Source organism: Fukomys damarensis, unplaced genomic scaffold, assembly GCF_012274545.1.
Source record: "Fukomys damarensis isolate Sample0158 unplaced genomic scaffold, DMR_v1.0_HiC HiC_scaffold_21, whole genome shotgun sequence".
Taxonomy (NCBI): domain Eukaryota; kingdom Metazoa; phylum Chordata; class Mammalia; order Rodentia; family Bathyergidae; genus Fukomys; species Fukomys damarensis.
Window position 1 is genome coordinate 29,006,310 of NW_022900933.1, and position 14,427 is coordinate 29,020,736.

A 14,427-nucleotide genomic window follows, 5' to 3' on the forward strand; every position below is an offset into this window, starting at 1 on the left:
CAAGTAATTCTCAAGTGTCTCTTATGAACACAGCAACATTCCAAAACAACAGCAGAGAAAATAATGATGGTTTAACTTCTTCCTTTCCTACCTTATTTCTTTCTCTTGTCTAATTGTTTCCAGAACTACACTAAAAAGGAGTGATGATAGTGGGCATCCTTGTCTTGTTCCTGATTTCAGAATGAAGCCTTTCAATTTTTGTTTGTTTAGTATGATGTTCGCTGTTGGTTTGTCATAGATGGCTTTTATCAGATTGATATAAAGACCATCTATTCCAATTCTCTGCAGGGTTTTATCACTTTGTCAAATGCTTTTTCTGCATCTATTGAGATAATCATATGGTTTTTGTCTTTGGCTTTGTTAAAATGTTAAAAAAAAAAAAAAAGGTATCTGTCCTCAGGAAGCTTAGGTCCATTTGAAATTGTCACAAATATTTTTCTCAATTGCAGACTTAATTCCTTGTGGAAAATTATTATTGAAATGTAATTTTAAAAGTCACTCACATTCTGTATCAATAATTTGTATTTTCCTTGGTAGAATTAGCATAAACATATGGTTCCTTCTTCCACTACAAGACTTGTTTTTAGGACTATATCTAAATGCAAAGCCTGTAATCCAAGCTTGGGGAGTCAGAATATATAAAAAGAATTGTGAATGAAATTCAAAGAAGAATTTTTATTTTTCCTAAAAAATAGAAGGCCTTTTATGTGAAACTTAAGAGTAAACATGACCCATGTACTGGAAAACATCTTTATAAAGATTTAGTTAAAATTAGTATGTTCAGATATTCACAGTACATGATTCAGTTGAGCTGATGAAAAATGTATTTTCCTAGTAGTTCTAGAGATCATGCTAATTGAAGTTATTCTTTCCTGTTCATTTTTTGCTTTCATTTTTTATTTCTGTCTGGAGGGGACAAAAGAAAAATAAGCATATTGAAAGTAGTATGTGGCTTGTTTTTAATTTCCATAGCTTTCAAGTAGAGATGTTGATTTTTCAAGTCCATTAGAAGCTCAGCATGGTGACACCATTCTTTTATAAGTAGTTTGCATATTTAGAGGTCTCCCCTGGAGCAAGAGAAGATAGGGAACACCGGGAAAAGTAATTAATTTTGCAGTAGAAGATTGAAAAGACTCTTTTAGCATTCATTTCAGAAAAGAACTAATATTAAGAAGTGGATGGTAATATGGGATGAATTTTGAGATAATAGAACTGAATATCTCAGAGTTACTTTAACCGAGCTATTGGAAATCATGGATATAATTAACACTACAAATAAAAAGTTTTCAACTTTGAGGGAAGAATAAGTACTTTTTTTTAAAGCTAGAATTCTCATTTAACTAATAACTCTAACTTCTACTCATCATTTCTTCGTAGGGGCTTAAAATTTCTGAGCTTCAAATTTGTGTAAAAGCTGACTTGCCAAAATTGGTTTTGTCAGAATAGTTTCTTTTTCCTCTATATAAAATCCTAATACCCACTTGGTTATTTCTTTGATAAATGCTGGAAGGAACAAACTAGAAGATACTAAAGATATGGGATAAAGAAATGTAAAATATGAAATCAATGAAGGAGTTCTTTTTCAGTTTGCAGCTTTTGACCCTTCGAATTTGATATGTAAGATGATATTGGAATAATAACTGTTGAAGGTAGCAGTCACCTAATAATACCCTAACTCCTTCCACTCATTTTTATTAACTGGTTTTATTTGTTTATGAACCTTCTGTGTTTTCTCTACATCTGTGTTTAAAGTGAGGATTGCTATTGGACCCGTCTTTCCAAAAGCTTGACCATTAGTAAGTTTGGAAACATTTTGAATCATTAGACACTAGATAAATATTAGGAAGAAAATTAAAAACCTGTGGTCTTTTAATATCAATTTTGTGCTTTGTATATTGTATTACAATACAGTATATTGTACATCTGCTTCCCTTCGATCAGTTTTGTCTCATCTGCTGTTAGCCCTCTGGTCTGGAACTGATTATTTAGGGAAAATTGGAGGGGCCATCTGGAAGCATGATTTGGCCTGATTTCTAATGCATGTTTTGACTGATGCTAATTATGTGGTTTATTTCATTATTTATCTTTCTGACTGTTTACTGTTAGAAAAGAAGGTCCTAATCTAAAATGTATTGTTTTCAAAGGCTTTGGATCTGGCTGCCCTTTCCACAGAGCATTCTCAGTACAAGGACTGGTGGTGGAAAGTGCAGATTGGAAAATGCTACTACAGGTAAAATTTTGATTAGAAGCGGCAGTATGTTTTTTTAAAGCACACTGATAAATAATTTATTGAGCACTGACTATAAGCCCTATTCCAAACACCTCCAAATGGACTTACATTCATTTAACCTGTATAGCAACTTTGCAGAGATATTATTATTTCCATTTTAAGGTGCAGAAACCATGGCACAAACACTGGAAATAAATTGCTCCAACTTACATAGCTGGTAAGGTGCAGATCTAGGATTCAGACAGCTTGTCTTTGTATATTCGTTTCTTACTTCTTAATACTGCAGCCCTAGGCAGTATGTCTCCGATATGCTGTCTTTTGGGGAGGTGGTTAATTTCCTCATGAAGAATGACTTTGGCTTACTTGAGAGAGCATTTTTTCAACAGTCATGTGGCAACAGTAAGAACAGTTATCTTTAGAATAATAAAAGTGTGGTGTTGGGAGTGGGAGGCTTTGAGATCTCAGGTTCAAGTCTCTTTCAGAGAAGAAGCTGAGGCCAGAGTGGGTTTGGTTTCCATCGGGAGCCAGATAATAACGAGCCTGGGACCAGAACTGAGTCTGTTGATTGTAGTCTGAACCTCTTGACTCTCTTAAGATTTTCCTTATTAATACTAATGCTTCCCATATGGAAGGCACTTTATAGTTAGGAGCTAGTTTGTTCATACATCATCTCTCTCAAATCTCACAGTACCTCAGAGATAGCTGCCATTGTTAGCAATTGATGAGAAAAACTGAGCCGTATAAAGATAAAGCAAATGGCAGAGTAAGAGTTTGAGCTCCACTTTCTGATGCCAATTCTTTTACCATTTCACAAGTCCACATTATTTCTGTATGTCCTGAATATTCTCAGATTAACTTAGTATTTAGATACATTTCAAGGCAAATCAACTGAGAGATCAGAAAAGTCATAATTATTTTTATGAGCATTTATATAACAACTAGTAACTAAGACCTGAAACTTGCTGCTGACTTTGAAATGCATTTAGAACATTTGGAAAATCAGAAATTTAAAACAATTATATTTTATAATTTTGTATAAGACAGATTTCAGTTTCTGTGAGAATCCTTCAGTATTTATGAACTTTAGCTGTCATTCAAACACTGAGGGAAAGGTGAAGAATACAAATGAAAAGTTCTGCTGTTGAAATTAAGACTACTTTCATCTAGAGGTTTCTCATAGAACTCATGGTTGTATTAACACTGGCTATAAAATTTTTAAGAAGAAAGTATTTTTTCCTACTGCTGGACTGAGGAAATATTTTCTACCAAGGTAATTTTAGACCTAGTTGACATGTTTGACGTTGTCTCTCACTACTCTCATGATTTCGTGTCCTTGTCAATTATCCCAAACTCCTCAGCATTCTCATATGAATGTAATTTACTAGACATTTTTGAGCTTTTGCACCTCCAGGCAGAACCTTCAAAAGTCTTTAGTAAAGGAAAACACAAATCTGATCCCTTTTGTTACCTATGTACAATGACATTTAAATGAGTATACCTTGTCATATTCAATTATGGTTCTTGTCTATTCTTCACTACTTGCTCATCTTTATTATGTATTCAGTGTTCATTCATTCATATATTTATTCATTCACTCAGTAAAATAGTTAATTAGCAACTACTCTCATTAAATCGGATTACAAAGACTTACTAGCTTGTCCCCTCTTCCAAATGGTTTAGAAAGACATTAAATAATTTTAAGTGTGGTCCCATTGTGCTAGAGTGCAGCGGGACCCCAGATAAAGACCTGACTTTGGTAGGAGAGCCAAGAAAGGATTTCCAGAACATGTAGCCTGAAATTGATTTCTGTGCCTTTACTCCTCGTCATTGAGTTCTATTGATTGTTCCTCTGCAGTAGCTCTCCAAGTTGCTCCTTTAGTGCCTATTCCCACTCTAATGCCCTAATTTTGGCTTTTAGTATTCATTTGCTTGGGTTTTTATGGTAGCCTCTTACCTAGGTTTCTGTCTCCCGTCTGCTTGCCTCATCAATCCTTCCTGTGTACAGTGAGAACAACTGTTGTAGAAAACAGCTTTTGTTGGATTCGTTGGTGATTCTCCATCACCACTAGAAAGAGGTCTGGATTTTTTAAGTGAGGCCCCATAATCTTGTTCTAGTCAACATGTTTGACGTGATGTCTCACTGCTCTCACAATTTCATACCCTTGTCAATTATACCACACCTTTCAGCATTCTCCTAACATGTTGTGAACTTTCTTTCCTGCCAGCGCGCTTATGCCATAGTTTGCTTCCCTCTGGAAATGCACCTCTACCAACATAATCACATCTTGCTGTTGAAATCATGTCTATTACTTCTTCCCTGAAACTCCTGGTTCACTGCCTCTTCTGTGCTCCCAAATCTCCTCTTTTCTTTTTGGCTATAATACAGTTATGTTTTGTTGCACTGTTTGATCACCATCACTTTAAGAACACAGTTGTTATCTTCATTTTTGCATCTCCTTACCATCATAAAACATGCACACAGTTGGTGTTTGACAATTTAGTTGAATTAAATTATTCAGAGAGAAAGAATTGGCAGCTGGTCGGAACTATTTCTCTAGACTTGGATTTTCTGAAACTGACCTGAATTTAGGAGCTTGATTAATGTTGCCATTATTCCTAGACTTTCTTGGAACGGTTTACCCTATTCTTCTTCAGAATCCATGTGGTAAACTCCTTTCCAGTAATTCTGGAAGTTTTCTCTTTAGGATGCATTAAGAAAAAAAAATGTGATCCATATTTTCTGCCTTTCTTTGGCTTCCACGCAGCTCAATATCTGATTTTGTATTCATTTGTTTTTGAAATTCGTTTAACCTTTTACTTACATTGTTTAGAGAATCTACTTCTGTTTTTTCTGCTTTTGTTTTATGTATATCTTTTTATTGTAATCCTTTTAAAATCACTTGGAAAGAGGTAGTTATTGAATAAAAATATACAGACTTAAATTCAGTGACTAGTCGTGGGATTCAGACCCACTTGCTCAGTTAATGTTGTGTACACAGATATGTTGTTTTCAGAGCTTCAGAGTTCTTTAGTAATGTTTTATACACACCCTTTGTGATATCTGAAGAGGGAGGGGCTTCCGCTGCGTCACACATCCTCTGATTTAGGCTAGTCTTTGGGGTCATCTTTAATCATTTTAAGCCCATTTTTCAATAGCTATTTTGAGTATCAACCACCACAATGCTTGAGGTCTAGGTTATGAAAATTCATCAAGGCTATCTTAAGTGAAAGCAGTACAATGAAATATACTCTATATCGTTTGATTTTATTTTATAAACTAAGACATTACTGTATCTAAGAAGCTCTTAGATGGTTAAGGATGAGTAGTTGTGAGAAAACCTAACAGGTCTATTAAGGACAGACTGAATTAAATCTATATATGCTTTACTGATGGAGTTAATGGTAAGAAAATGTTTCCTGGGCACAAGATGTAGGTGCTGACATCAGAACAATCATATACAGGCAAAGAACAAATCTCATAGACGGAGACAACCAGTATCAGATAGCTAATAAAGGGAAAGAAAAAAATATTTCAAGAATGATAAAATTGTATGGCTGTATGACTCAAGTGGAAATAATTATTTACCTCAGCATATTTTAAGGGTAACTAAAAATATGGGCTTTTGTCTCAGAGCAGAGGAAGTTTTCAAAGAACCGTTTTTTCAGTTCTTCTAGTAAAATGGAGACTCTAAGCACGTATACAGCTCACTTGCCATATGTCCAGCTGATCATAAGCTCTATGGGTAGTGAACTGAGGTGACCTGCTTACCAGAAGCTATTAGTCCTGCTGTGACTGCACTGCAGACAGGCTCTTTGCACACCATTTGAGGATTAGATAGCCAGCGAAAATGGGAGACAGGCGACTTTGCTGAACTGTACGGTATTAACACACGTGTCAGTGTATGTGTGTGTACAAATTACCATCTTTGTCACATGCTTACTTTTATAGTTGTAACTTGTCTGTATCCATATCCTGTAAGTTTGAAAAAATGCTGTAATATTTATTTTTAAGTTGAATGCCTAATTATTTTAATGGCTGTTTTTAGGTTAGGAATGTATCGTGAAGCAGAAAAACAGTTTAAATCAGCCCTGAAGCAGCAGGAAATGGTAGATACATTTCTCTATTTGGCAAAAGTAAGTAAATACTATTAGTCTGAAGAAAATCTGAGGCGAGTTGCCACTTTCTTCAGGAATATTTGGCATGTTAATGTATTTATATTTAACATATTTTTCTTTCTAGCAAGGGAGAAAGAATATATGGAAAGTAACAACTTCAGGATAAACTGATTGCTATGAAAAATAAGAAACCCTTCTGAAAGGTTGCTCATTATGACAGGAAAAAAAAAATACTGTAGGCTCACTACCACATAGGTAATAGGTCCCAGAGTAGCCTTTTGTCTATAACACATTTATCTTACACCTGAAGAGGTTGTAGAGAATAGGGACTATTCTTACATAGGTTCTCATTTACTCAACTCTGCTAGAGTAATAAAGAGCTTTTTTTCTTTTTTTATTGAGCACCTACTCACTGTAAGGTGTTCCATTGGATTCATTGGATATGCAATTTATTTTGATCCTCACCATACCTTGCAGAGTATTTATAATTTCCTTTGTACCCTTAAGGAAGGAGGCTTCAAGAGGGCAAGGGTTTCAGGGTCTCCCTGGGCTATAGCCACGATTCAAACCTAGCTCAGAACCTGTTCACTGCTGCCCTGCACCACCTCCAGTCACAGCAGAAATGAAAGGCTACCTAGAATTCTCAGTACAGACTGAACATTTTAAATCTGAAATCCAAAATGCTCCAAAACTGCAAACTCTTTGAGTACTCAGCCTGATGGCACAAGTGGAAAATTCCATTCGTGACTGTATATATAATGAGTTGCAGTCAAAATGAAGGTGCACTAAAAACATAGTATAAAATTACTTTTGGATTATGTGTACAAGGTACAGATGACATATAAAATGAATTTTGTGTTTCAATGGGTTCCATCCCCAAGGCATTGCACTATATATATGCAAATATCCCAGAATGCAAAAGAAATCTGATATCCAAAGCATTTCTGGTCCCAAGCTTTTCGGATAAGGGATACTCAGCTATACAAAGATAAGGTTACTTCTTGACCTTCTCCAAGGGTACTTTGAAAGAAAAACATTTAGTAAAGTGATAGTTATGGAATCATCTTGCTGTGTCTTTAAGTATTTTCTAAATTAAGAAGTGTGGAAAAGATGATTCAAAGAAGATGAGCTGTAACAGAAAGTGCTAGCTTTTTGTCTGACATCTTAGGCTGCAGTGGTTGCCATTGCTCTTAAATTTGTGATACCACCCAGGAACCTGACGAAAGATGCTGGAAAGTCAGCCAAGAAAGACAAAGACCCAGTGAACAAATCTGGGGGCAAAGCTAACAAGTAGTCTTCAGGCAAATTTTGGTAAAAACTCAATGACCCAGTCTTGCTTGACAAAGTGACTCTGGACAAACTCTGTAAAGAAGTTCCCAACTATAAGTTTATACTTCCATCTGTGGTTGCTGAGGGACTGAGGATTTGGGGTCCGTGGGTAAGGGTCAGCCTTCTGGCTCCTTAGTAGTGGCCCTATCAAATTAGTTTCAAATCATGGAGCTTAGGTAATGTACACCAGAAATAGGAGCGTCCTCACTACTGGCAGTGATGCATGAACAGGACCTACCAACTCTACATTTCAGGAAAGAAAAACTTCATTAAATAAAAAAAATCCCAGCCAGGTGTGGTGGTGCACATCTGTAATCCCAGCACTCAGGAGGTTAAGGCAGGAGGCCCACCAGGAGTTCAAGGCCAGCCTGGGATACAGAGTGAGCTCAAGGCCAGTCCGAAGTACATAGTGGGACCCTGCCTCAAAGAACCAAGCCAAACCTAACCAAAACAAAACTGAAAAGGAAACCCTACTGGTTCCTAATTATGGTAATAAAAATTAGCATACTACAGAGAAAATGAAAGTAATACTATATGAGTTTGCTGTACTAATCCTAGTATATTTACAATGGCTTTCATAAATACTTAAAACTATTTGGTATCTAAGTTTTTCTTCTATACATTATATATTATGCTTAAATTCTGAAATAATTTTCTAAGCATCACTGTTGTTAAACTTTCTGAAAAAGGAAGCCTGAAATGAAGGTACAGGTTACAGCATTTAATTATCATCTTCTTAACTACTAATCACTGGCTGGGGATTTAGCTCAGTGGTGTTGCTCCTGCCTGGCAAGCTCAAGATCCTGAGTTCAATCCCTGGTACTGGAACAAAAGAAAACAAAACCAAACACTGGCCATGTGACTGAAAAAAGTTGTACTTTATGTTTCGGCTATTGTTAAATACATGGTTTCACCTATTTTTCTATAAGCCTACATGTCAATATGGAGGTAAATTTTACTCGTTTCCTTTAATATATGTAAAAATAATTCCTACGTAATAGAAATCAATTAGATTTTAGGAACATTATTTCAAATCTTTGTCAATTAAAGTTATTAAATATTTTGTATTTATAATGTGTATTTAAAAAAGAAGCTCGGAAGTGTATAAGGCAAAAATTGACGTTTTCATCAATATCTGTCCCTTGAATCTCATACTTTAGAGATAAATGCTAGATGAGGTTTATGGAAGTGTATAAGGCAAAAATTGAAGACGTTTTCATCAATATCTGTCCCTTGAATCTCATACTTTAGAGATAAATGCTAGATGAGGTTTTCTCTGTATCCATTTGGACTTCTCACCAAAGCACAGCCTGTTTAGAAAGTGGGTCCAAAACCATGAAAACAAGCGTCATTAGATTATTTCTGCGCATAAAGTCCTACTTCTCTATTTCAGAAATTCCTGTTACGTATGTGGGTTATCTGTGCTGAGGTCCTAACTGCTGAAGAGGTGGAAGCCATCAAGTGCTCAGTGACTCAGCTCCCTGACCCCAGAGCTTACAAACTTGTTTCCCCAAACCACTGTCTGCGCTGCTGCCCTCTTAGACCTTGTTCTAAAAGAACCTTTGTTTCGTCCCTTTCTCCAGCACCTTCAACTTCAGTTTCCTATTTGGTTCTTTAATGCCAGCCTCCAGGTGTACGGATGCTGTTCTAGCCTGAAAGGATTTTTCTCCTGACCCTTTTCTTGTCTCGTTGCTGCTCAGACTCTTTGACAGTAGTGAGTCCACAGGGATTGTTGGAGGAATAACTGAATGAACTCTTTCTGTATAACACGTGGCAGTAACGCTGTATCGTCACTAGAAATTAATTCTGCATATTCCTGAAAAACTTTTACTATGATTTCTAGGAGATATTTTGTTGCCAATCCATAGTTATAATCTTTACATATATAAATATTATTTTAAGAATGGATACTTTTATTCAAATGTGTCTTGCTTTTAGGTTTACATGTCATTGGATCAACCTGTAACTGCTTTAAACCTTTTCAAACAAGGCTTAGATACGTTTCCAGGAGAAGTAACTCTGCTTTGTGGGATTGCCAGGATCTATGAGGTAAGGTTCAGATTACTTTAAAAGTTGATGTTAAGTTGACATTATGTGCTACCTATATAAGTTCAAAGTCCCTCGGGGGTCTAGCAAGGAGAATAATTTATAGAATTATGGTTGTTAGCCTGTGATTAATTAGTAGAATAAGAGATTTTATATATGCATCTAGTCAAGCTAAGTCTTTATTATGCAGTGTTTTAGACATATAGAAGAGTATATAAAGTGGTATAAGTTAGAGATTAATGTTATTTTCCCTATATGAATAGCCTGTTTTTCCAGCCTATTTATAGATCCTTTCCTAAGGTCCATAATATAAAATACCATTATTTCACATTTATATGATGTTTATGTTTTGAGGCTTTCTATTCTGTTCCATTGGTCTGTCTCTTCTTATACCAATATGATACCAGTTTAATTCCTGTAACTTTATACCTCTTAGCATCTGGTAGGGTTCATCTTCATCAAGGGAGTCTTGACTATTTTTGGTTTTTACTTATTCTTACAAATTTTGCAGTCACGTTGTCAAAGTCTCTGAAAAGTTCCATTGAGTTATCTTCCTTGTTACATGATTACTATAACTGTATGGTAATTTCTGGAATCAGATTCGGCAAATTGTACTGCCGTGGTTTTCGTCTTCACAATTGGTTAATTTTGGCTCTCCACTCTTCTATATTGATTTTAGGTTTGACTCATCATGAACCATTAAAAATCCCTGCAGGTGTATGTTCAGAATTGTATTAAATATATGCATGGTGGTTTGCCTTTCTTCCCATTCTCAGGCATGATATAACTCTTAATTTAGTAAAGTCTTTTTTGTCCTTCAATGAATATTTTATAATTATTTCCAGAAATATGTTGTGTTACCGGTCCCCCAAATCACCCTAAGATTCAGTGATTTACTAGGATTCTCAATGCTTAGCATATAGATGTACTCACAGCTTAGATTTAGTAGAGTAAAAAGATGAAGAGCAAAATCAGTACAGGGCAAAGTTTAGAGGAAACCATGTACAAGCTTCCAAGAGTCTTCTTCCTTTGGAGTCAAATAGGATATGCTAATTTCATCCACCAACAAGTTATAACGTCTCACAAGAAGTATTGTCTAGTGGGGTAGCTCATTAGAGACTATGTCCAAGGTTACTGTTAGGGGCTAGTCATACAGATACTCTGCCTATTATATACCAATGTTCCAGACTAAAACAAATAAGCAGGTGTTCAGCACAAGCCATTACTGTTTGTACAGTTAGGTGTAGCAAGCCATTTTTGTCACTGGGAGAAAGCATACATCAATATAGGGAACCAATTGTGTTTCTAGGCCCAAGCCTCTCTAAGAACAGCAGATTCTGGACTTCTCTGAACAGGTGCATTCCTAGGTATAACTAAATGGAATCCTTACTTTTTCTCTCTTGTATTGTATTTTCCACTTGTTTATTTCAAGTGAATATGAATTTTTTTGTGTGTGGTACCAGGGATTGAACTCAGGACCTTGTGCTTGAAGGGCAGGCGTGGTGCCACTGAGCTAAATCCCCGGCCTCTGAATGTATTACTTTTTAAAAGTTAGTATGACACTACTCTAAATTTTAAGATGTTATCCATAGACTCTTGAAATTCTACGTAAATAAAACAAATCATTGTATGCAAATACAGATGGTTTCATTTGTTTCAATTATTTTATTACATCTAAAAATATATTGTTTTGCTTAGGACTTCCAGTACAAACCTGAGAAAAATCTGTTTTCTTTAAATTGCTTGAAAATGTGAGGTACAATAAAATTTGCACCAGAGTGGAAGATAGTAGTGGTTGCTATGCCTAGGCCATAGTGTGTGAATGACTTTTATTTTCTTCTTTGTATTTTCTCTATTTTCCAAATTTTTAATAAGGAACATGGATTTTATGTGGAAAAATATTATTTTAAATTGTGTAGAAAAATGTTTCCTTTTAAAATATAATTTTAATAACTAGATTCATAGAAGACTTTGATGAGTCAATACAAACATTCTATCTTTTCTTGTTGTCATCCTGAACTGAATATGAACAAAACTTGGACCAAAAAGCTTAGAAAGGAAATAAAATGGAATCTGTTTTGAAGCCAGTGGAAGGCATGCTAATTCTCCTGATGCAGTTGGAGTTCTTGGACTGTTAGGCTCCGCCTTCTGCACGTCTCAGTCCCTTGCCCTTTGCCTCTGAGGCAGGAAGTACTTGCAGAAAGGGCTAGGGAACCACTACTGTGTCTGTAAAGTGTGGTGCTGTTCAGAATTCCTTCCAAGTCTGTAATAGTCGCTGTTGCTGTGACTGAGATAGGGAGTGGCCCCTGAGTGGATTCCTTTGTTAGCAACCTTCTTCTTTTGGCTGTTCTGAATTAGTTTGCACTTGAAAGAAAGAATTGAAAAGGGAAGCATCCAGCATGTAGGGACAATGTTTTACGCAGAGGTAGAGTAGCGAAGGACCAAGCGAAGACTTGAAATAGGTGGAGTACTTCTCCCTTGGATTGACATAGTTAATTTTCTTCCTGCCAAAGTTTACCACACCAAAGTCAGATTTCCAGTGGTTTCTTTTTTCTCATCATGTGATAGTGGATTTAGAATTAATTCGTAAAGTTTGTTCCTTAATACTGTACCCTACATTGTGCATGCCTTGAGGGATTTTTGTTACACACATGATTTTCTCTGAAGGATTCTCTCCCATTGTGTTCTCTTTTTATTTATCACTTTCATTTTGGTGTTGTATCTTTTAATTGTTTCCTGTTTTTAAGCCAACGTGCCTCTGGTTTGGTTCGTTGCTCATTCTGTACAGACACTCTTAAAAAATGTTTTTGTTTGTTTGTATTTTGGTGGCTCTAATTGTTCTTGAGGCATTTTTGTTTTAAAGTCAGGCCCTATTTTAGCTGTTCATTGTTGAAAGGTATATGAAATTAGAAATCTAACCTGGAAATGTTATTCTAGTTGTCCTTAAACTTTACTGTGTCTGAAAAATGTCAGGGAAGTGTGTAAGAAGAACTTGTTCTCCTCTTTAGAAGCCATGGAAATTGGGACTCAGGAATTTGTATTTTTGACAAGCGAGGTGATTCTGAGGCATAATGTTTTAAGAACCACTTCACCACTTACTTCTTTACACTATTTGCAGTTTTATTTTATATAATTAAAATCTAAATAGAGTATTTTATAAAATGGTTTAAAAATAACTGCAGGAAAAATCACTTAAATGATACCAACTTTCTTATGTGTTTTAATGATATTTATATACTTGAAAACATTATTTTAACTCTACATTAATAAAATCTATTCTAGAACTAGTGTAATTTAAATGATTCAGATACAGGAATAAGTTAAAGGATGAAAATAGAGGCCACATATGTTCATACATATGAAAATTTAGGATGTGATAAAGATTTCTTGGATTATTGGGTTATTAAATAATTAGTTTAAAAATGGAGGTGGGAGAGTAATAACTTCTTATATTAAAGTAATTAATTCCTGTCAGATTTAAAACTTCAAGGAGTTAAAACTTCAAAAAAGAAAACCATGAAAATTCCAGAAGAAAATGCAGGTGCATTATTTGTGTAAATTGGAATAAAGATCTTTCTAAACATGACAGTTAGGAAAAGTCAATAAATTTGAGAACATGAAGTTAACTTTTCTAAATAGCAACAAAAATTTAAATAAAGCTAAACCAAAACAACAGGCAAAAATGTCAAACAGGGAAAAAACCTGTTATACCTGGGACAGGCACGACAGCTTTTAATTCCTCCTTCTACACAGTACCTAAAATTTGCTAAGAATCATACGCACCCACACAAACACAGTTCCCTCCCTCTTTCTCTTCCTTATTTGTACACGTGCTAGGCCAGTGCTCTACCACTGAGCTACAATTCTTCCCCCAAGTTACTTGTTGACTGCTGCCAGCCTTTCATAGTCAGGACTTGATGACACCCATCTGGAAGAACTTCTGTACTTTTCCTCTCAAGAGAATGTGTATAAACACAGAACTTTCCTGTTTTTTGTTTTTTGTTTTGTTTTGTTTTGTTTTTGAGACAAGGTCTCACCATGTAGTTCAAGGCTGACCTCCAGCTTGAGCTTGAACTCGAACTTGAACTCACAGTGATCCTCCTGCCGCAGCCACCCACCAGAGTGCTGGGACTTTTCTCGTTTTGTTTTTTTGTTTTTTTGAGTTGAATTTACATCATCATAGGCTGATTGCATAGAATAAGAAAGAAGCGAAGAGACAGGGAGGGCAGGGACAAGGGGAAAAAATGAGAACCAAGACCTGTCATGTGGAGGTACAAGATCCCAACAATGAATGTAACTGTACTGTATCCCTAAAATGTACCAATAAACTCATTTAAAGCTGAAAAAAAAAAAAAAAGAAAGAAAGAAAGAAGAGACAATGCCCAGAATTCCACAAGTCTCATGTCTGCTTCCAGCTCTCTTGCGTCCAGGAAGGCAGTTTCCTATCCAACACCTAATGGTTTGAATATCTCCCTAAAGTTCATTTGTTGGGAATTTAATCCTTAGTACAACAGTGTTTGAAAGCTGGTGAGACCCTGAGGGCTTTGCCTTCAAGAATGGATTCATGCTATTATGGCAAAAGTGGGTTATTTATCATGAGAGTGGATTCTTGATAAGCAGATGAACGTGGCCCTTCTTTCCCTCCCATGTGCTGCCTTCTGCGATGTACCATGCAGTAAGAGGCCTCCACCAGATGTAGCCCCTTG

At 35.8% G+C, this 14,427-nt stretch overlaps 1 protein-coding gene across 5 annotated transcripts in view; it reads left to right on the forward strand.

Moving 5' to 3' along the window:
- Window positions 1-14,427, forward strand: part of Ttc8 (tetratricopeptide repeat domain 8) — a 64,919-nt gene that overhangs the window by 24,233 nt on the left and 26,259 nt on the right. For all 5 annotated transcript variants that reach the window (XR_004518343.1, XM_010616272.3, XM_010616273.3 and 2 more), the window contains 3 exons: window positions 2,145-2,230; window positions 6,277-6,364; window positions 9,614-9,724. Coding sequence is in view for 4 of the 5 variants with exons in the window: in XM_010616272.3 (XP_010614574.1) it covers window positions 2,145-2,230; window positions 6,277-6,364; window positions 9,614-9,724 (285 nt within the window). In the remaining variant the exon portion in view is untranslated. The remainder of the gene's footprint in view (window positions 1-2,144; window positions 2,231-6,276; window positions 6,365-9,613; window positions 9,725-14,427) is intronic.